This window comes from Nematolebias whitei, chromosome 6 (genome assembly GCF_014905685.2).
Source record: "Nematolebias whitei isolate Nwh7 chromosome 6, NemWhi1, whole genome shotgun sequence".
Classification (NCBI taxonomy): Eukaryota; Metazoa; Chordata; class Actinopteri; order Cyprinodontiformes; family Rivulidae; genus Nematolebias; species Nematolebias whitei.
The window spans coordinates 40252760-40276875 of NC_056503.1; the positions used below are offsets into that span (position 1 = coordinate 40252760).

The following is a 24116-nucleotide window of genomic DNA, read 5'->3' on the forward strand; positions in this document are numbered from 1 at the left end:
TTGCAATATTCTAAACAATGTTTCTCAACTCTAAATGCTCTAAAAGAGCACAGCATGTCATGAATTCAGCTCTCTGCCTCCTGCCAGCACGCTCAGCCACGCCCACTTCTCCACTGCAGAGCGGAGATCATGACATGCTGCAAGAGGGAGCTTCTTCCTGCACATGTGGGCTGCACACAGGTGCTAAATAGTTTAAAATAATTTATTTTAAATAAAAAACCCATGCCGATCTTGCGGCTCATCCTTCAATCAGCCACATGTGTATCATGTCCAATCTTACGTTGACAAACTGCGAAAAAGCAAATCCACAAAAGTCGAACCACCAAGTAGTGAGGGACTACTGTATATATTATTTATTGGTTTTGTTGTGACTTATGATGTGTTTTCTTTAGCAGCATCACTACAAAACTAGAACGGGCCTTGGAGAAAGTAGCACCCTTGCTGCGAGAGATCTTTGTAGACTTTGCACCTTTTCTGTCACGAACCCTGCTGGGCAGCCATGGACAAGAGTTGCTTATAGAAGGTACAGACTTCATTTGGTGTATTTTACTCTCAGTGGTGTGTTCTGTCCTGTCTCTGTCAAACAATGCCTGTACAGTTTGAACTACGCTGACTGTCCCATCGATGAATGCAGGTTCAGCAGAACTGGTGTTGACAAGAGAAGCATAAGTTTGCACACCAGCTGGGAGTCTGTCAGCATTTGATTAAGTTTTCCTTTCATTTGTTGCTTGTCAGGATTTTTAATACTCATTTCACATATTAATTATTTTAGGACATTTTCACAGTTGTAACATTATAAAAATAAATTTTTGTGGGCTTTCGTCTCTTTCGTTTGTTCAACCTTTATTTAGACAGGTAAATCCCATTGAGCCTCGAGGACTCATTTACAAAAGAGACCTGATTCAACAAAGAATGATGACAACAATGGACAACAGCGACAACAATAAACAGTTATAAAAAGTCATACAAATTATTATTATTATTTTTTTACAAATAGGAAGGCAAAAAAATGAAAAGTAACAAAAACTGCTAGATTCTAAGGCGAATGTAGAAAACAAAAACAGGAACATGTCTGCGTTGGTCCCTGCCAGGAGTCCAACAGATTCTTAAAGCCACTTAGAGAGGTCAAGGTCGAGAGCTTCAGATCTTTTTGTAAGATATTCCAGGAAACAGGAGCGGAGTAGGAGAAGGCCCTTTTGCCTAGTTCAGTCCTCACTGAGGGAACACTGCAGGTAATAATGTCCTGAGAGCGCACGCTGTAGCTGCACTCGCGCAGAAACATGTAGGAGGAGATGTATGAAGGCAGCAGACCAAGAAGTGATTTAAAGATGAAAATGTACCAGTGAGAGAGTCTGCGTGAAGTTTATATTTGATATTTTTATTTTAATGTCACTAGATGTCAGCCTAAAGCTCAGAGGGGACAATTTTATATTGATTGTTTATTATTTAAAAGTGAGGATGTGAGAAGTCTAATGTTAACTATTACACAACTTTTTTCCACACTGAAAGAACATTTAAAGTTTTTTTTGTTGTTGTATTTTTGCTAATATCAATCAAATAAATATAGTTAAACATACATTCATGTAGAAAGAGAAAACAGCTATAGCAGATTACAGAAACCTCGTTAAATGTTTCAGTAAATACTCTGGCACAGTTAAACATTTGCTAGTGGAACTAAAGTGATTTTGACCTAACTGAAATTCAACGTGTCAGACACACACTTGCAACATGTCTAAATGGCTTCAGGTTTACGGACTTCAGAAAGTTAGATTTTGTTTTTGTCCACAGAGCAGTACTGCAGTCACAGTACTGTACATATAGATATTTTGTTAACTGTGTCGATTGTTTAGTGTTTGCAGAAGCATGTTCCCTCTGCTGCAGTGTTCTCTGATTTTTTTATTCGTCTTTTGGGTGTTTGAAGATCCTCTGTGCCCTTCTCTGGCCTCAGGCTGGCAGCATCTCAAAGTGTCTAACCTCATAGAATCCATGCCTGCATATCTGGCGCTTCTTGTCCCCAGATTTGCTTTGGCTTATATTCACAAAAAACAGCTAGTACTGCAGTCAGCACACACATGTGCCAGACTGTATCTGCAAATGGTTCTTTGTATGCGAGAAGTCTTTTTAGTCTCAACTTCTAAGGCATTTTTCTTAGTGTGATACAATTTCAAAAGTAAACTAAATCCTTAATAGTTGAAGACATGCCATATATGTAGTGAGTGAAAGCGAGTTAAAAGAATGACCTCCTGCAACATGATTTAGGTCCATTCTTGCATCAATCTATAATCTGTCACTCTTCCATGGTCAAGTTGTGCAGGCAGCCGGTATAAAAAGGCAACCCAGACATCCCTCGCCACAGCAGCACAGTTTAGCTTCTCGTTGGGGAATCTAATGTGTTGCAGAGAAGATACACAAGCTCCCCTGCAAGTTCTGGGTCTGCTCTTGGGTCCCTGGAAAACCACCACCGAAAGGTGTCCAGGAGGTATTCGAATCACCTGCCTGGACCACCTCAACAGACATTTTTGATGTGGAGAAGCAGTGGCTCTTCTCCGAGCTCCCCTGAATAATGAAACCCCTCACCTTATTTCTAAGGCTGAGCCCAGACACCCTATGGCAGGGCTGCTCAAACCCGCTTACAAAAAGGGGCCAAAATTAAAACTTGTTTGAAACTAAAGTCCAGTTTCAGAATCTGCTGTACATTAACTCAAGTTAGATATCCATCATCTTTTCTTGGTTGCAGGTTCCTCAACAAGAGTTTGATAGGTCTCATTTGATGTTCTCTGTTGCACTTTTAACATCATAATCAAAGGTTACTGAAAAAAAAAAAAAGTGATTAAAGTATTTTACATTTAAAATAACATCTTGGGGGCCCAGATACGATGTCAACGAGGGCCACATTTGGCCCCCGGGCCTCGAGTTTGACACATATGCCCTACGGAGTAGGCCCATTTTATCTGCTTGTATGAGTTCATTCTTTCAGTCATGATCCACACTTCCTGACCATAGGTGAGGGTTGGAACATAGACAGACTCAAGAGCTTTTGCTTTTGGTTCATCTCCTCCTTTACCACAATAATTCTGACCAACACCCCCATTACTGTGAACGAGAATCAAACCGCTGATCAGTCTCCTGCTCCATGCTGCTATGACGAAAACAACTCCGATTCTTGAATTCCTGTTTTTGAGGCAGAGACTCACCACCAACCTCGTGGGAGAATTCCACTTTTTCTAGTGGAGAACCATGGCCTCAGATTTAAAGAACCGGATTCGCATCCCAGCAGCTTCACACCCTGCTGTGAACTGCCCAAGTCATCATTTATCGTTCCACAATATGTGATGCAATCATTTACATCAAAGTGGAATTATTGTTTAAGTTCTCCTTTACAGTGTTGCTATCCGCATCTTAAAAATGGGAGATTTCCACTGAGAAGTTTGCTAGCCAAACATTTTTTGTACTCCATACTTACATCATACATATGTAAGAGGTTGTGAGGATGTCATACATGTACTAAAGCTACTTGCTTCATGTCAAGGAAAAGCAAAGAAAAACAGGTAACATGGACTTGACAAGTGTGAATATGTCTGTTACCCTTTCACTCAAGGTCTGTCAGCAGACTGACCAAGCTGACAAACCAAAGCTGATCCCAGGCTGCAGACTGTAACCCACAAACAAGGCTGTAGATGGACAGCTGGCTCTTCAGCAGTCCTCACCTGATGTGTTTAACCCTGTCTACATCTGTGAAATGTACTTCCAAGCATGGATTAAAGCAGGTTGAATTGAAATTATGAGTAGAAAGATTTTCCACTTGTATGTCTTTAGAATACTTTACATTATAAAATCTTAGACTGTCCTAGTTGCGTGTGTTTGTGTTTGAGCTAATTTTGCTCTCCTCTCTGTGACTCTCTACTTTCCTTCCTGGCCCTTCTCAGGAACACAGTTGAAATACTGTGCTGCAGTGCAAAGGCGCTCCATTTACCAGTAATTACCAGCCATCCATCACTCTTTTGATTGCCTTGGGTCAAGCCCTCCTGTGCCCTGCGTGCCCCTTTCCCTCACCCTATCCCTTCACCCCCTTTTCAGATATGTGGTCACTGCAGCAATTATGTTAAGTGCACTCTGAGCGTCACACTTGGAGTTGGTGGGTAAGGGCTGGGTGCGAACACTGCTGCTGTTGTGATGCCTGCTGCCTGCTTCTCGCTGTCCCCTGTCTGGCCCAGCCTGCTGCCACATCACCCCACAATGTCACATTCACCCATGCCTCAACCCTGCGCTGTTTACAGGAAAGAACTGGCAGGCTGTGTTTAAATAGAATGCATTTAGTTTGTCTACCAGCACAAAGCCAGGGTCAGTTGGCCACCTGACTTCTGTGTCAAACCAGACTGACTTATGGCTCACATGTCACTTCTATAACAAGAGGTCAACAGCGGCGCTCTGTACAAGAGAAGGGTCACATCCTCTCAGTGTTTACAATAAGTGTTTTCCAACAGTCATCATTCATAAACAAAAACGAACGGAGAAGCCCTACAATTATGTTGTGCACAATTTCCAAACGGAAACAACTCTATCCAAGTTATTCCACAAATTATTAAGGAATTTGTTTTTTGTGAAAACCGTGCACCTCTTTTTTTTTTCTTACTTTGAGTCAAATTCCTAAATGCAAAACAAAAATTTTCAATCATTATAATTTGCATGTTTATAAGTATATGTATTAGTTTTTTATTCAACTAGAGTTTATATTTTTTTGATATTTCAAAGGGTTTTCAACCATTTCAGATATTAATGCACTACTAATCTTTTCAATGTTTAAGCCTTTCGTGCTTCTAAACATAAATGAATTAAAAATAGTTTAAACCTGGTTATCAGTCTGCAATGGTGCACTATTTTTTTAAGAGATCAGTCTGATAGAAATGAAATCACTTTATTTAACCATTAGTCATTTATGGACAAAAAAAAAAAGAATAAAAATCTACATTTTGAAGTAGGCTGTCATCTTTGCTGATTGATTCCAAATCTGTTAGAAAACAAAAGCAGGTGTGTGATACTGACTTTTACTCTGCCTAGCCTATAATTAGTCCTAGAAAGTTGCTTTCGTTGCTTATTGCACCTCTCGCGATTCTCACCAGGTGCAGCAGGAAGGTGCAGAATATAAAACCAGTTCCAAGCGCTGTTTCTCCAAATGAGCTTTTCACACCTGCCCATGTTTCATTAGAGAGTTGTCTGCTTGAGTGGCTCACACTCTCCAGAACTGAGGAGGGGAAAGAAGCTGTGAATTTCTTCTGAGCCGTGGGATGTGTGAATACAGATTTGTAGACATGATTGTGTGAAAAGTGCTCATCTGTTACAGATGTTGGGTTCTTTTCATGGCAGTTTGGAAGCTAAGTTTGAGTGTTACTAATTTTGTTTTAAATTTTCCTAATGTCAAATTCAGTGCCAGTGCTGTTTTTATGTATTTTTTGTTGTTTTTCTACTGTTTTTCTTTTAAATGTGATATTTTTCTTCCTCATAAAAGATGCAAAAATTTGATTGTGCTAAAAACAAGACTTTTTTTTGTCTTTCACATATAAGGCTAACGCCTATGGCTGATATATATTCCTTTCATTTATTCTCAATAGGTTTAGTGTGTATGAAGTCAAGCACATCAGTGGTGGAGCTTGTGATGCTGCTTTGTTCTCAGGTGAGTTTGTTTTCTTCTTGACAATTTTACTTTTTTAGTTCCTTTATAATTTTTTTAATTTTTATTTTTATCTTTACCTATTATTATTATTATTATGGGCACATAATCCCTCACTGCAGGAATACAAAGGCAGGGTGCATTTGCCTGTATGTGCACATATATTTGACTGTCTCTTAACAAAATATCTCATGAACCACTGAACAAATTTTATTGAAGCTTGCAAATATAAATTTTTGGATGCACATCTACGATTGATAAACTTTCAGCGCCAACTTCAATAAAAATGGTACAACGGAGCTTTAGGGCCACGCTAATAAAAAAATATATACATTGCCACGCTAAGAATTTTTTATTTTTTTTTAATAATAATGTGTTATGTGTTGTCATCATTGTATGCTCCCATACAATGGCGAAATTGGCTCTCTGCATTTAACTCTTCAACCACCAGGTGGAGTGGTGGGCAGCTGTGGGGGAGAGGTCAGGGAGCAACTGGGGATAATGTGTCCTGCTCAGAGATATGGAGGACAGAATGTGACAAAATCATACAGAGACACCACGAGATGTGCAATGACCGGGGATTGAGCCCGGGGCCTCCGGGGATTGAGCCCGGGACCTTCGGGTCACGAGTCTGCTTCCATATCCCTACACCATCTCGGCCCCCCACCCCCAAAAAGGCATAAAATAAAATTACGAGAATAAAGTCGAATAACGTCTGAATATTATGAGAATAAAGTTGTATGAGACTTTTTTTTTTACAGCTATCGTGTATTTATTAATTTTTTCCATGAGTCAGATCCACAATGTGACCTGTCAATCAATCCAGTAGGCGTGTCAGCAAATGACCAATCTGAATCTTAAGTGCTCCTTACCTTCAGAGAGCGGCGCTGCAGCCCATCGGAGCATACCACCTTACTGTAAGCAGGTTCAAAGTCCTGATACAGATTATAATCTGAGGCTGATGTGCTAACAGATTAACTATCTCATTTGTAAAACCAATACCAAAATATACTGTAACTTAACAAGATGCTCAACATTCTTCATTTTACCACAGTTAAAATACAGTAAACCCTGCTTTATTGTGTCAGAGTTCGGATAGTATTATGACCCATTTAGCTTCGGATTGGTCATTTGCTGACATGCCTACTGGATTGATTGACAGACCGTGCCGTGGATCCGACTCGAGGAAAAATAAATAAATGAGAATTGTTTAAAAAAAAGTATTGTATGACTTTATTTTCGTAATATTAAGACTTTATTCAACTTTATTCTCATAATATTATGACTTTATTATCGCAATTTTATGTTTTTAATAATTTTTTTCTTGGCGTGTCCCTAAATCTCCGTCGTAAAATGGTTCCCACAGCCAACTGACATAAAAAACACAACAAATGGTTATAATTCAACCATTTTTATAGAAATTTACTTGTAAATTACACATCCTAAACATGCACAGATTGTGCAAGATCCTTGTTTAAAATTAGCTATTAACTACCTGAAATCAACTATTAACACATATTTCATGAACTATTGAATGAAATTATGTAAAGCTTTAGGAAAAAATCCACTGAATGGATCTGTATGTGATTAACTATTAGTCAACCCAATTTAAGATGGCCGCCACAGCCATCTGACTGGCTGTAATTCAATCAGTTTTGCAATAATGCTAAAAAGACTATATGGTTGTAGCTGAGAGTCATTCACAACACCTACTTTGAATGCTACTAATTGTACAAGATATTTGCTTAAAACTTTAGCATAAACTTTTTGGAGTCAATTCTGTTAGCAAAATATCTCATGAACCTCTTGACAGATTTTATTGAAACCTTTAGAAATTAGCCATTCAGTGTGCATATGCAATTGAGTCAATCAAATGTGAAATGGCCACCACAGCTAAATGTCATTAGCAAACACAAAAATGGTTCTGGCTCAGAAGGTTTAATAGATATTGAAGAACAATCTGATGTGGTAGCAGCTAAAAGTGATTTCTTTATATGCTCCGAGTCATTCAATGATATCATAAGAGATCACGCATGATATTTTCAGGGAGTGACCAAAATTGCTACAACTGCTTAATTTTTTTAACATATGGTCTTAGTTGTCATCAACAACTGTGGGCAAAATATGTTATTTCAAGGAAACATTGGCCTTTTAGTTTAGATAGCTTTCTTTTAGCAAACCATCTGAGCCAATGAGATTGACACATAGAGTTCCCTGGCAATCCGTGACTTTCTCACTACACCCTGCAGCATTAATCCCAAGCCCTCCTCCAGAGAATAAGCCCCACCTCATGTCCCTGCAAGTGACTGATCACCTCTGAGCTGACCCTCTGAATCCCTTGTTAAGCCCATGTTTTAGAGAAGGTCAGAGCCCTGATGTAGCAGTTAGAACAGGAGATATTTAACATACCTTCTGTCAGCCCATCAGTCTTGCATCAGGGGTGCATAAGGAAACCATTACTTGGTGCCTCTTTGTGGATCCAGACTCTAGGAACAGAGACTGGAAGAGGTGGATTGTCACTATGTGCACCCCATGGTATCCACGATCCAAAGTGCACTTCAGCAGGGAGCGTAGTCTGTTCTATGGAGCCTATTATTCAAGGGTTTTCCTAAATAAATGAATGTACATAAATAGTGCAAGCATTGAGTTATTTTTGCTGTTATTTATTTATTTATTTATTTATTTTTTGGATGGGCAGCTTTTATTCTGCTTCTCAGTCTGTAGAGTGTCCATGAAAAATAGTTTTTTCCAATGCTAGGATTTATTGCAGATGAGAGCCTCAGCATGCTGTTAAAGCCGTGAGTCCCCACCGCCCCCTCCACTACACAGATAGCATTACTGAGGCTCCAGAGGTTCCTGCCATTAGGGACTCTGGGGATGAAACCCAGGCTAAGATATTGATCAGACCACGAAACCTTGAAACTGGACTATATACCTTTGAGTCTACAGCCTTTCAAATAGAGACAAGCCATTACTTTACCTCCTAATTCTCTTCTATCTACAATCAGTCCACTTATATTACTAACTAATATGATTTAAAACGATATAATGCAATCATGGATATATGTTGCTCAGTTTCTTTTTGGGGGTGGAGGGTGGCTCAGATAAAAGGCTGGAGGTTTGATCCAGAGTCTAAATTAAAGTATCTCTTGTCAAGACACAAACCCCAATTTACCTCCGATACATTCATTGTTTTGTGATTGTGTGTATGATAAAGAAAAACATGGCTAAGCTTTTAAGAGACCAAAAAGAGCTGTAAGTATGTGTCTTACTCATCTGTTTTAGTCTTTTAGGAGGGTTTTAGTGCTCAACATGACTGGAAAAGCTTTTGTAAATGCATTTCATTTATGGCTTTATTTCTTTGCAATATTTGTTCAAGTCAAGACCAGACTTGACATTTGTTTTGATGCACAACTACACTGCAGTACGGTCCTAACTGGTATCTTTGAAGGCATCTCTGGTGACTTTGAAAAGCACCGTAAATTTTCTTAACTGGAAGGTGAGCCTGGGCTGACATCACCATGGCATGCCAACTTTGACAAGTCCCTTACATATTTCAGCGTTAATGTTTTAAGACAGCCAGGACGGCATTTAGCTGACCTTTAGTCCCCCCACTGTTTTGTGAACTGTCAGTTTTATGAATAAATTAGTGTTAATGATCCGACTTTTCTTATTTATGCATACTAATCACAGCAATCATCGTGTGGCTGGGCTCGGCTGCAGACACTGTATGTCTGTCCTCAGCCTGGGCAGCTGAATGAAAAGGTCAAGCGGCTCTGTTTCTTGTAACAGCTTAAACGTATATGGGGGGGATCCAGAGTGGAGCCGCAGAGATTTACTGATTGAAGGCCTCCAGATGTGGAGAGTATAACAGAGTGAAGCCAAGCAGATAAAAGCAAAGGCCCCTGCTTACTGACAGGTTGGATTGAAACACCACAAATACTTAGTGCCCTGCTGAATTTCAGGAAGATGAAAGTAAAATAAGAGTTATACATCTAAAGACCTGAAAGTTACTTGCTGGGATGAGAGATTTGAGATTTTAGGTGGTGATATATATTTGTTCAAGCTGGAATGAAGAATGGCACTATTTGCCACACTAAGTTCACATCGTTATTGTTGGGGGTTAAATAGTTCCTTGCATAGGCAAAAGAATTCACCTGCTCTTTAAGATTTACCTAAAACAAATATGGAGTTTTTCAGAAGATCAAAAACACAAATTAGGCTATAATACATTTTAAAAATATATTTAGGCTATTAAATAAACTTCATATCTGGCTGTAGGCCTGACTGCCTTCAAACAGGTAGTACAGTAGGGCACTTTGTAAGTGTGTGAGGGGATGGTTTGTGTGTGTGTGTGTGTGGGGGGGGGGGGGGTCTATCTTAGCTATCAAAGGCAGTCTCCACTGGGAATTCAGTTCTCCAGTAAAACATACAAAAAGTAGAAAGCCTCTGATGTGCTATCTCAGCTGTCAACGAGTGTTTCTTAGACAAGATAACTAATTTGACTAGCTCATGCCTTACCTCCACTGACCTGCTGCCACTTTCCCCACATTTCTCTAAGTCACATGTCTGCCATTGATACCCATATTTATTTTTGTCACGTGAGAGTGGTGAAAGTGAAACTGCACGTGATCCCTGTCCAAATCAACAACTGCCTCTTTCTAGGCAGATACTGTAGCTGAAGAGGTCATGAAGAACATTTGCAGCCCAGATGCTCAGCAGTTTGCCAGCACCATTTCTTTGTAATGCATTGTGGGGTCAGACTGTGTAGTCTTGCATGAACCGGTATGTGTCAGTCATGACAACTATTCACAAAAGCATTTGCCCATACATAATAATGTCAGTGCCAGTTATTCTGTTGGACACAAGACGCTTACCTTGTCCAGACATGGAGAATAAGCAGCATCTGTCACTGTTTTGCATCTCCAATTTTTATATCCCCATATGTGCTCTCAGTTGAATTTAAAAAAAATATCAATATACAAATATGTATAACACTGATTACTTAGCATGTCTAATGGTTTCTTATAGGTGAATACCCTTGAGTTACACACCAGAAGCCTCTGGGGCCTCTAAGCTTTTCCTTTCATTTTCCCACTTCTTTTGAACTGTGGCCTTCTCTGTTTTCCCTTCCATTTGCACCTCACAGAGGTTACAGGAGAGCTGGATTTCCCACAGTGAAAGGCGCGCTCTCAAACTGCTTTATAATCATTTCCAGAGCATGTTGTGAGACAGCAAGCGCTGGCACTCAGGCCCATGGCTCGGATCCGTTCCAGGCGCACACTTCAGGGCTCACTGAGCCTGCTCAGTAATCTGTCACTGTATGGGATGGAGGAAATGGCCGTATTTAAGGGAGAGGATAAAGTTTCATCCCACAATTACATCTCTCCTGTGTTTACAGATCTTTTCACAGAGGAAGAAAGGACGGTCTCACATGTGGTGCAGAATTTCAGCTTTTTATAGTCTTCACTTTTTCCTCAAAGGATATATCAACTAAATGCTTTCTTTACCTACTTGAATTACAAGCTGGAATATGTAATCTAAATTACAACTGAAGCATAGATTATGTTTGGTGAAATCTAATTTTTGTTATGCATGAGAGATTTAATTATGCAATGCTCAAAACAGTGTGTTGTGTTTTATTCAAACTTTTTATATACTTTGCAAGAGTGTCTAATGCTATTATTATTATTGTTGTTGTTGTTGTTGTTGTTGTTGTTGTTGTTGTTGTTGTTGTTGTTGGTTGCATTTGCTAGGTTTGCTTTCAGTAATGCATTGGAAATTATTTCCTTTCAGGAATGGCAGAACTCGATTCAGAAGAATGCTGGCCTCGCTTTCATTGAGCTCATCAATGAAGGAAGGTAATACATTTATTAGGTGAAATCAGACCTAAATATAATAATAGACATTAGGTTTTTTTTTAAATTTCCTATCAGTAGGTCACGTTTATGTGTCTCCCTGGCTACCATTAACAAAAACATTGGACTAATTTTGACAATATGATTTAGAAATAAAGGCATGTGCAGACAGTTTCTTGTCTGCCTTTGTCTGGTTTCCTGTGCTTCTTTCACTCCCTCCCTTTCTCTGTTTGGGTGTGGCCAGACTCAGGGTTTTCAGAGCAGATCAGGGGCAGCTCAGCCTCACTGTCCATCTGCTGACCCATCTGGCCCTTCCTCCTGTATGCCCAGGTTCTTGCTCCAGTCCAGCTAGGTTTCTGGGTCTCCTGCTGGCCCTGGAACAAAGAGCTACAGTCAGTGGGGCCACACGGCGCTGTCCAGGGTACTGCTAACAGACATGATGTTCCAGTCTTACCAAAGTCTTTTTTTTAACGCCTACTCTGCTTAACTAGACAGATCTGGAGGGTAGTGCCTTGTAAATCTGTTTGCTTTACAAGGCGTGGCTGACACAGACATTGTTTTTGCTGTATGTGCAACAACACATGCAGCAACTATGTGTGCTGTTTCTCTGCTTATTATTTAAGCTGTTTCAATGCCAAACCACTATAAAACAAACTAAAAATGCCTTCATTGGATGAGACAGGGGATTTCTTTATGATTTAATCAGATCTTGAGACATTATGAACATTAGGAAAAAAAAAAAAATTTGCAGTGGCTGATATACTTTTATTGTAACAAATAAATGCACATGCTTATTATCTATGTTTGTCCAAATTGTGTATTTTTTTTTTACAATTGTAGGTTCATAAGGAATCAGAGGAGCAAACTGAACAATGAATATGTTTTAAATACATTTTAAGACTGCCGATGTTGATATAAAAACATTTTTGTTTATTATTTTTTATATTTTTGTGTTAAATGTGGTTTTTTTTTCACCACACTTTTTAAAAAGAGGAATCCTTTTTGTGTACTCAGTTTATCATTTAGCAGTTGTTGTTTTTTAGGCCTGAAAACTAAACGCAGAACTGTGGTAGATAGCAGGCACATCTATTGTTTCTGTCTCCAAACATGACTTGTCAACTTATTTTCTCTTCTATTTTTGGTTTCAAAACAAAGCTGTCAGCCTCTCTCCTTTTGAACTGTGAACTTCTGACTGTTAATGAGTGCTTGTCAACAGTTAAAGAAGGAACTGCCGCAGCCTCCAGATTACTGATTTTCTTTGCAACTGGAGACAAAACAGCAAGATGTTTCATGCACTGGAGAGGAGCGAGGGCTGTTTTAATTAAGACAGAGGGAAATTACATGCCATAATGGTCTGTAAAGAGGCATGTAATTTATGCAATATCCTGAGTGTTTTCAGTCAATTTAAAAAAAGGTAGAATTTAAATTGGAATGAGGGCTACTACTCTGTCAGTCTTCTCAAATTCACTGTGTGGATGTTTAAGGTAGTATGAAAGTTTCAGTTAAGCTTTAGCACTCTAATGACACACTGTTCCTTCCTTCAAGCCACAGAAGGATCTGTCACCAACCTGCAGCTTTACAACATAACACAAACTAATGATGCTGTTTATTTGTCTGCTCTGGTTGCACAGTCTCGTGATGTTTGCTCCATCTGGATTTTATTTCAACAGATTTTAGCCAAGACATTTCTATATGTTCCTGTCATTTGTATGATTGTGGAAACTAGGTGTTGGCTGCATTTAACACATTCTGCATTGTTCAAGGTTGCTGTGCCATGCCATGAAGGACCACATAGTTCGCGTTGCCAACGAGGCTGAATTTATCCTCAACAGACAGAGAGCAGAGGACGTCCACAAACATGCAGAGTTTGAGGTATCGAGACATTTTATTTGATTTAAAAAAAGTAAAATATTGTCAAAACAAGTTGTCACATTACATCACACCAGAAAATTTAAAAAAAGCAAACAACAATGACCCAACAATTTTTGGTCAGGTCATCTGGACTTTTTCTTTGTTTTGTGCTGAAACGTTTCGCCTTCCATCCAGAAGGCTTCATCAGTCAAAGAAACACACAACCTTATTGAGCATGGGCTTTGTTTGTTTTGAACCAGTTTGACATGACTGTCGACGAGGGAGAGGGCCAGCACGGGAGGAGGGGGTGTGCCAAAGACACCATCTTAGCACCAACATAACTGGTTTGTTCCACTTTGGAGCAAGCTGTTGGGGGAAGAATCAGTTTTGTGTTTGTGTTTCCTTGACAGATGAGGCCTTCTGGATGGAAGGTGAAACATTTCAGCACAAAAAAAGAAACTTTCCAGATAACCAGACTGAAAATTGTTGGATTGTATACCTGGATTACTGAGCATGGACTTTGTTGGCAAACAACAATGATGCTTACAAGCTTATTGGCCATATATATTGGTACATCACTGTTTCTTTTTCTATTTAAAAAAATTCCATCTGCTGTGAAAATAGAATTTGTCAATCTTCTAATTAGGCCCAAACAAATCCTATTAGTGTAAAACAGCTATTCAAGTGTATGGGCTCAGTAATGGTTCTGTGTCCTTATGAGGATTATCCCCCACCCCTCTTACAGTTCATGTATAAAAGAGCATAATTAATGGTAGCAAGGGATGTCCATGCAATATTAATTTGGGACTTTGAAATAAGCTTTTACCAAGGAACTCTAGGGGTAACTAATGACTCTGTATTAACCATACTGCATTCAAACATTAACTTTTCTTCATATATTTCATATAACAATACTGTAGTTTAATTTTATAGAATAAAAATGTAAATGAAGTCATAAAATAGAAGATGGTGCGAATTCAAATACATGTACTACAATCAACAGGGCATTTGTGAAATTTATGAGAAAAAAGTTTATTAAAGTGTTACTTGTTTTACTGTAAAATGTCAGAATGTGTGTTTGAACACACTTTACTCACCTCTGTTAACAGTGTGAGGGATGATGCGTTTCTTATCTTGGGAGAGCAGCCATCCTCATACAGCTGCTTGATATACAGTTCTTGAGCATCCTTGACCTGTTAGATAAACTGGAAGAGACGGCTAGATATGCAGTGTCAAGAGACTGTGGGGGTGGAGGGGGGTGGTGTACCTGGCCCTATCCGTTCTGTCTGCCAACTCCAGACAGCTTACACTTTTCATCCAGGTCTGACGTTACTTTATTACCCACTCTCCAAGATTGAAGATTCAGGACGCAGATAAGACATTTTTACAATTAACTTGGTGTCAAGGGGAAGCGTCATACGCTTTAAAGTGATAAATAATGTTTGATATTTGTCACAGCGTCACGTGGTAATGTGAGGTGACAGGAAGGGATTGAGTTATCTGCTTTATGAGGAATAGAGTGAAGTACGATATCTGACAGAATTCAAATTTAAAACAGGAAATTCAATTAACTTCCAGCTTCTGTTAGTAAATTAGATTGTGAATATTAGCCCGACTTCCCTCAGGGTGGCCTAGTAAGACAATCTTGTTTCAGCAGCAAAGATGGTCTCATGTGCTCAGTTTATGTTCAGCTTCCACCTGACACGCTTTAGGTGTACTTGCATCCAGAAAGGTTCTAACTATTCTACAAAAAAATATATATTTTCTAATATATGTAATTGATTGTATGCATTATTTGCAACAATGTTTTCGTATTGTTAGAATAAACAATTTTTTCAACATCCCTATTGAGACAAAAATCCACAATTTTTTGATGGTTCTGCAGCCTTGCTTTGTAAACCACATTCTTTGTAGAATTATTGGAGTATTTTATTTTCTCTCCTCTAATAGTTCCATCCACAGCTACCTAGCAGGGAACATCATCTGTCTGCAGTTTAGAACTGAATTGCCTTCATCCGCTTGCCATGATTTACTGCATTCCTCCAAGGGAGCAGAAATGCATTTCTCAACTGTCTACTAATATCTTTATGCACTCAAGTGTGGTGAATGAAGCCATAACATTCCTCAGTGTGACAAATACTCTATTAAGGGAAATATATTATTTTGACTTTATTCAAAAAGAAAAATTCTCAAATGCTATTAGTGCGATGTAGTGCATCACTCCCATAAAATGTGTATATGTATGACATTCACACCGTTTTTTTTCTGTTATCCCTTGTCTTTTATTTACAATATAGTCCAGCTGTGCACAATATGCAGCTGAAAGAAAAGAGGAAGAGAAGATCTGTGACCACCTGATCAGTGCTGCTAAACACAGAGATCATGTAACGGCCAACCAGTTAAAGCAGAAAATTGTCAACATCCTCACCAACAAGCATGGTGCCTGGGGTACACTGGGCCACCAGAGGTAAGACCTTACAAATCAACTAGTTCCATTTCGGACCAGCGTGGGGCATGTCACGTCTTTACCATGAACCAGAATTGTGGAGTGTCAGGTCCAGTCTTCAGGACCAAAGTTACCTGTTCATGGTATTCTTCAGTCAATGGATAGGACCACCAGTTAATGTGATTTTCCCAGCATCCAATAGGGTCAGTGATTGGGTCAGCAAACACAATTACAGTTTGGAGTGGTTTAATCCCTCGGGGACAGTTGATTGGCCAACATATTCGGGTGGAAGAAGGAGGTTGGGTGTTTCCACAGCATTGTCCAAGCCTTCTTTGACCCTCTCAGGAACACAGCGCAGTACCTGGTGGTAGTCACAGCATTCCCCATGAGCCTTGTTAAGACGAGTTGCTTTCTGCTTACCCACCCTTGTTTGTTTCAACATGGTCACACAAAGTTCAGTTTGACTATTTTATTTTAAGAATAAACTCCTAAAAGCTGTGACGTTTTCTATCATGAATAATATCTGCAATTATCACCAAAACATTGTAGAAACTCTGGTAGCTACATTTCTGTTTAAAGAAAATGTATTATTACCGGCACTGTTGAGCTTGTTTTTCCAAAGGTGTTTTAGAACTGTAAAAATTGGATGTGCTCATTTTATTCACATCCAAATTGTGTTTTCTTTCATTTTTTTTAATTTATGTTAAAAAAAAACATTTGGATGTTTTATGAGACAACAATGCATTGTAAATTATTTCAGCATGACCCTAAAAACAGAATTACTACAAAAACTGATTGAAGCTAAAAACTAATTTCTATTAGTTTGGCTGTGGGTGAGAGGAATGCCGATTGTGAGTACAAATTTTGTTAAAACCAGCTGAATCTTAACCCATAAAAAATGTAATGGATAGAATTCAGGGCTCTTGTTCAAATATTTATGGAACCCCTCTGAGAGGCATAGCATTTGCATTGAAACAAAAGGTTATTGAGCGTGGGCGCATTGTAAATGATACAACAAAACTTCCAACAAATTCAAATTTAATGGTAACCTGCTGGTGAAGAAAAATGATGCAATATGCTCCCAAGCTCAAGGCAGTGTTGCAGTTCAGCAGCTTATTCTTATTCACTGCTACATTAACTTTCCCATTTATGCTGCCCTTGTAAAATATAAAGCCCCCAGGCTTTGTAATGTTGCTCTGTGTGTTTGTGCATATGTGTGTGTGTGTGCGGGTGGGGGGTGCACACAGAAAGCGAGAGAAACAAAGCCTGCTCCTTGTTTGTTTTTCACTCGTATGCACAGACATTGTTATAACTTTAAATTCCAAATTTAATGGAAACACAAAAAAATATATTTATCATTACAAAAATATATTACAAATCGCATTATTCTTAGGAAGGGAACTGACAGAAATTGGAGTGATTGGTTGGTATTTGTTTATTTTTACTAGTTTTTTTTACAGCTGCTCGCAATAAATGGCAAAAAAAATAGATTAATCTGTTTTTCATAGACTCAGCATTTGCAGGTTGCGTCTCTGAGAGCTACTTTATTTTGAGCCGTTGTTCTTATTGTGGTAAACAACATTAGGAAGTAGTGTTACAGTACATATGACAACAGCTACAAGGTAATAATCTGTCCAAGGCTTGAAAACGGCTGCTCTGCAGTCACGTGATCTGGATGAAGAATAAGCAGATCCGACCCTACGGTGGCCTGTTTGATCATACTATATGCTTGCCTGATGATGAATGTCCCCTTGTATAGAGTCAGCATAGAAAAATCAATACTCCTCAAATTGAAACAGTATAGGGTTGTATTGATCCACTGTGCTAAATCAAAATGAGGAGACTTTGATACATCTCTCCAAGACAGCTCCCTGCTCAGTAATGACACACTATCAATTTTAGCTTTACACTGATAAATCAAGTTGAAAATTGGATGTCAGAATTTTTTCCTGCAGGAGAGTGATTTTCTCTGCCCTCTGGTACCCTCTGCTGTTGACCTCTGAACCCTGCCAGTGGATTATAAAGTTCTGACTCGTCTAAAGTGAAAGTAGGTGTCAAGGAAAGACTGATGAATGCGTTGAATGATAACGTCCACCACTTTCTCACCAAAAGGACCTTAAAGTGACATTGCTATCACTTCTTTACCTCTATGAAAGACCTGAACAGTGACTACATTAGATGGACATTAAAGAAAATAATTTGAAAGAGATTCATTGAGAATAGTCAAGTAAAACATACACTGACAGGTTTTTAGGTTCTCATAAAAGAGTTGATTTAAAAAATAAAAAGTCCTTTTCTAATGTTACTGCATCCCACATGTTTTACAAAAAGAAAATTAAATGTTCACAATATTCAGTGAATTTCATTTGTGTCAGTCCCTTTGTTTTGTGTTCCATTATTCCTAAATACTATGTCAACGCACATATCTAAGATAGATGCAAAAGAAAAAAATTCATAGGGCAAAAGTACTAACTCATACTTGTCCCAGTATGAGTTCAGTATCATCCCTGACAGCAGAGAAAGGCGCCTCTGCTGGCCTGAACAGCAGACATTACTGACCAGTCTATTGATTGTCAACATTTCATCTGTTTAATTACTTTTTTGTAGCAAAGGAGAAAGAGAAAATGGCGGCATATATTGATCTGCGGTAAGGCAGTGAAACAGCCGTTTCCCTTGACTAACAGTGAGTTTCATCTCTTGCACGTGATGAATGGTAACAATCTGCCCGTGGATAATAACTTTGTGATGGAATGAACCTCTTTTCTCACTGTGTGCCCAGAGTATTTGGTCTTGCTTGAAAGGGTTATCAATTCTAATAGAAGTACACCATTAGAAGGGGGGTTGGGTACCTTTTTAGAGGCTTTAAAGCCTCAGAGGGTTTTAGGTCTGATGTTCCTTTTGGGGCTAAAAACAAAGGTCAAGGTCCCTGATAGCATCTGACACGATAAACAAACTTTAGCTTGGTAATAAAAACAAAAGCTATAAAATAACCTTTGTTTTGACAAGACATAAAATAATACGCTTTTTCTCCAACCTGCACTAACACCAAGTTCCTTTTGGTAAATTTAAGGTAATCTGTACAACACACTAAAATTACGTAATTTAGATATTAATATAAAATGTACCTCAGTTTTATGCATTCATTGTATCTGTTTTATTTCTGCATCTGTATGATTTTTTTTTCATCTTTATTCCACTGTTAAAACAGGGTTCAAGAATATGCAGCAAATGACAGTGATTTTTTTTTAAACTAGGTTATTAGTAGACTCTTTTAAAAAAAAATAAAAAAATTCCTTTGCCCTGATATATATTTTCTGCTCGCGCTTGTTCTTGACGTACGCCACCCCCTATCCCCTTGGGGAACACTTAACCTTGTACACAGTGCTAATTATCTCTGGAAGAATCCCCATTCACATAATAATCAATTTCATCAGTTGTTGGAATTGAGCTGGGCACTGCTTGAATGTGCCACATTTCCCGTAAAAGATTGGCTCTGCAGAGCGGGTGGCTTTAGAGGAGTTCACCAGCATTATAGTGTGGTTCTTCATCCCTCATCTGATCACCTATTGTCTGTCTTCATTACCCCAGATGACCTGGAGTTAATCTTGTTGCTGCTGTGTTCTTTCTCTTCTGTCTTAGTCCAACGCTCATTCTACACTCCGTCTCTTCTTCATCTCTTAATCTTTAAATGAAAAATCATATCTAAAACCAGAAACATTTGGTAATAGTATCATTTTCTTGATCCGGGGAGGGGAGGATTCAGATGAAAGTCTTGCAGTATGCAATAATGCACTCATGATGCTGACCAGTCAGCACATTAACATTTGGAATCCCACAGATACATGATCAAACCTTATGTATTTTTATTGAGAACATTATTAATCCCACACCCACACACACTTTTTAGGCTACTTTGAAAATATAGGCTCATCACCATATGGTCACCAGTAGGCACTTCGGCTCTCGTGCATTTTTGATTTGCGCTTTTTCATCACAGCAGTTTGTACAAGAATGCTGTGTTAAAACCCTTAAAGGAATGCAAGGATGCATACAAAAAAGTATTTCCTCTGTCTGCTTTTGATTATAAGTGGGCGAAAGAACTGGTTCAGAGAAATGTTGATAGCAAAACGAGAGCCTTACAGTTTTCCCAAGTTAAAGAAGTTATAAAAATGTAATAAATATGTATATTTTTATGTAAGTACATGTTTAAAAATGAGTTATGACTTGTACCGTTTACATTTTTTTTAATAATTTTTAGGGAATTTCTTTGAAAAGTCAGAACTCGTCTCTTTATCAGACATGTAAACTCCCAGGGTTTGATGGAGAAAACGTCAGAAAATGAAAGAAAAGGTCTCTTGTCCAGAACTTGTCACCAAAAATGTATTTGTTCCCAGAGAGACCCTGTGACAGAAACCAGTTGCTGCTGCTTTCAATAGAATTGTTGCTGATTACTAGTATTTATTATAATTATCTCAATTCATGCCACCAATAATTAGAGTATGTGGTGTCTTATTGAATCAGTATGTTCTTGTCCTTCCTCCTGACCACCAGACACAAATCTCTCCAGAACAAAAAAGAAAATTCTGATCTGAGAAAACTCATCCATATGTAGTCCCACCCTGCTCATGTTTTTTGGGCCATTTTGGTTAAGTGACTTTAAAAAGAAAAAAGAAAAAATGCTGTTAGCTGTTGGTTCCAGCTGTAGATCACTACAACCATTGTTCTCCAAAATTTTGATTTTTCCTGTAGCAAGAGCCTTTTTTTTTTCTCTGTAGACATGTAATTTTAATTTCAGCATACTGCATTTTCTAGGATCTGTCAATATGTGTATTTATTAATATGAAAAAAAAATCTGCATTTGCCTGAGTTGGCTATTTTATGCAAACAGTGCTATTCTCCAAACAATAAAATAAAACAAAGACAAATTGAGGTATTTTATGTATTAATGCCAGAGCAGCAAAAACAATACAGGTAATGCAATATTAGCCATTTATCCATCCACCCATCTATCCATCCTTTATCTTCCGCTTGTTCTGAAGTCGGGTTGCTGGGGCAGCAGCTTGAACAGGGAGGCCCAGACATCTTTTTCTACAGCCACTTCTTCCAGCTCTTCTAGGATTCCAAGGCATTGCAGGTCAACCAAGAGACATGGTCTCTCCAGCAAGTCCCGGGTCTTCTCCCAGTCTGATATGTCCAAAGCTTCTCCTTAAGAAGGTCCCCTGAGAACATCCTTACCAGATGCCCAAACAACCTCAACTGGCTACCCCTGAATGTGGAGAAGAAGTGCTTCTACTTCAAGTTTCTCCCAGACAACTGAACTTCTCACCCTATTTATAAGTGATAATTCAGCTATCCTGTGGAGGAAACTCATTTCAACCATTTGTATCTGCAATCTTGTTCTTTCGGTCACTACCTCATGAACAAAACCCCAAAATACTTGAACTCCTCCACTTGAGGTAGGAACTCGCCTTCTATCCAAAAGAGCAATACACCCTTTTCCAATTGAGTACCATGATCTCAGATCTGAAGGTGCTGATTCTCATTCAAATTCAAAATCTAACTTCTACCCTACAAAGCTCTCAACAATCGAGCTTCATCTTATATTCAAGATCTTATCATTCCATATTTTCCTAACAGAGCACTTCGCTCTCAGACTGCAGGCCTACCCGCGGTTCGTAGAGTTTCCAAAAGCAGAATGGGAGGAAAGTCTTTCAGTTATCAGGCTCTTCTCTTGTGGAACCAACTTCCAGTTTCTGTCCATAGGGCTGACACATTGTCCAGTTTTAAGACTGGGCTTAATACTTTCCTTTTTAATAAATCCTATAAATAGGGTTGGCTTGTTATGCTGCCATAGGCTTAGACTACTGAGGACACATTCACCACATTTCCTTAAATGAATTGTTAAAATTAAATAGTTTTCTTTTGATACTATTTCTATTTTAACACAATTTTCGACCTGCCATTGTGTATCTGTTCCTATCAAACCCAGCTGGATGAAGCAGATGGTCGCTTGTCCTGAGACTATTTCTGCTAAAGGTTTTTTCCTCATGAGGGACTTTTTCCTTTTCAATGTTGCCTTCGTGCTTGCTCAAGATGAGAGTTCTGTGATGGCATTAAATTCAAAGCAGTTTGCTCCTCAGATAAATAGTGTTAACTTCTTATTTTTTTATATATGAATGTTTTTGTTCAGTGCCCTGAGGTGACTTCTGTTGCGACTTGGTGCTATTTAAACAAACTGAATTGAATTGATCCAACTCACTACCAGGTGGTGCTCAATTGACAGCGCAGCACCTCTCTTCAACAGAGTGTCCAAAACAAATGGCCTCAAATCAAATGACATGACTACAAAGTCAATAATTGATCTACAACCTAGGACACCCTGATGCCAAGTGCACTTATGGACACCCTTATGTTCAAACGTGATGTTTGTGATAGACAATCCATGACTAACACAGATGTCCAACAAAAGAAAGGTTCAGAACAGAAAGGCTATTCCTCCCAATCACGTCTTTCCAGTTCACACTGTCATTACCCACATGGACATTGAAAATCCCCCAGTAGAACAAAGGAGTCCCCAGCTAGAGCAGCTTCCAGCACCCCCGCTAAAGATTCCAAAAAGCCAGACACTCTGAACTGCTGTTTGGCACGTAAACACAAACAACCATCTTAGCCCGTCCCCCAACCCAGAAGCGCAGAGAAGATACTCTCTCGTCTACTGGGGAAAACTGCAGCACACACACAGGCACCAATATAACTGATTATTGTTGTCGCTGTTGTCCATTGTTGTCATCATTCTTTGTTGAAATCAGGTCTCTTTTGTAAGTGAGTCCTCGAGGCTCAATGGGATTTACCTGTCTAAATAAAGGTTGAATGAATGAAAAAAATATGGGGGATAAGAGTAGACCCACACCAGCTCGGTGCCTCTCAGACATGGGGAACTTCAGAGTGGCATGAGCTTCAGCAGCTCTCAAGGAGATTGGTTGCAGAGTCCATGCTGTGCATTGAGGTAAGCCCAACTATATCTAGTCCATACCTCTCAATCTCACCACAAGCTCAGGCTCCTTCCCCATCAGATAGGTTCCATTCCATGTCTCAAGAGAAAGCTTTTGTAAGCCAGGGTCAGAGTGCCAAGACCCCCAACTATGGCCACTGTCTATGCCTGTGCACCTGATTTGAATGTCCCCTCCTGCAGGTAGTGGGCCCATAGAAAGGCAAACCCATGTTGCTGATGTCAGGCTGAGCCTGATTGGGCCCCATGGGTAGAGACACGGTCTCCTGGTGCTTGTTGATGAGTTCCTTCTCCAAACTTGGTTCCAGGGTGGGGCCCCAATAACCCCTGTCTGGGCAAGGGACACTGAGCTCCTTGCTTTATTCTGTCCATATGAATCTTTGGACTCACTCTGTCTGGTGTGTCATCTAAGACCAATATTCCTTGGGAGACCCTAGAGCAATTACAATTGCCCTTGCCAACATAGCTCCTGGGATCATTTTGGCACACAAACCTCTGTATCATAATAAGGTGGCATTTCAAGGAGAAGCATAGCCCTTTACAATTGACAAAATTCAGTTTTCTCATGTAGATTATTAATGTTCATTATTAATCTCTCTGATTAGGAGTGGTGGCTCAGAGGTTAGAGAAGGTGGGCCTGTGATTGAAAAATAGCCGGTTCAACTCCTGGTACCAACAACATCAAAATGTGGGTCGGAAAGGTAAAGCATCCACACCTGCCTCCACCTTTATTTGCCTCACTCTGGGCCCTTGAGCCCTTAACCCCACCACTGCTCACCCGGGTGCCCTAGATAGCAGCGCTCTACTCCGCACAGAGAGCTGTGGTAGCTCGGTGGTCTGTGGTTGTGTCAGGAAGGGTATCCGGTGTAAAAATAATTGCCAAGTCTTTGTGCGACTTAGTTCGCTGTAGCGACCCCTGAAGAAGTGATCAGCCGAAAGAAGAAAAAAAAAAGGTGGCTCTGGTGGTTCTGGGTGATGGCCTGTGCTGGCTGCATGCGGGCTTCTGGGCGGTCTGTACCGGCGGACATGGGTTACTGGCCTGGTGACCTGGCTGTCCCTGGGTGGGTCTGGGGTGGACGCGGGCGCGGGTTCTGGGGTGGTATCGCTCCTGGGCGGGGTTCCCGGCTTGGTCCGGGGATCTCGGGCCTTGGCAGGTATGTTGCCGGGGTCTTGGGCCGGCGGGTGCGCCGGCGCCCGGCCCTGGCCTTGGGGCCTTCAGTGCGTTGGTGGGCTTTGGGGCCTGTGCCGTGGGGGGGTGGGACTGTTGATGGGGGGGGGGGGGGC

The 24116-nt window shown here is 39.8% G+C and overlaps 1 protein-coding gene across 1 annotated transcript in view; it reads left to right on the forward strand.

Moving 5' to 3' along the window:
• Nucleotides 1-24116, forward strand: part of nbeab (neurobeachin b) — a 249282-nt gene that overhangs the window by 138645 nt on the left and 86521 nt on the right. Inside the window, exons 31-35 of the mRNA XM_037677882.1 lie at nt 396-523; nt 5610-5671; nt 11465-11529; nt 13290-13398; nt 15675-15844. Coding sequence (XP_037533810.1) covers nt 396-523; nt 5610-5671; nt 11465-11529; nt 13290-13398; nt 15675-15844 — 534 coding nt within the window. The remainder of the gene's footprint in view (nt 1-395; nt 524-5609; nt 5672-11464; nt 11530-13289; nt 13399-15674; nt 15845-24116) is intronic.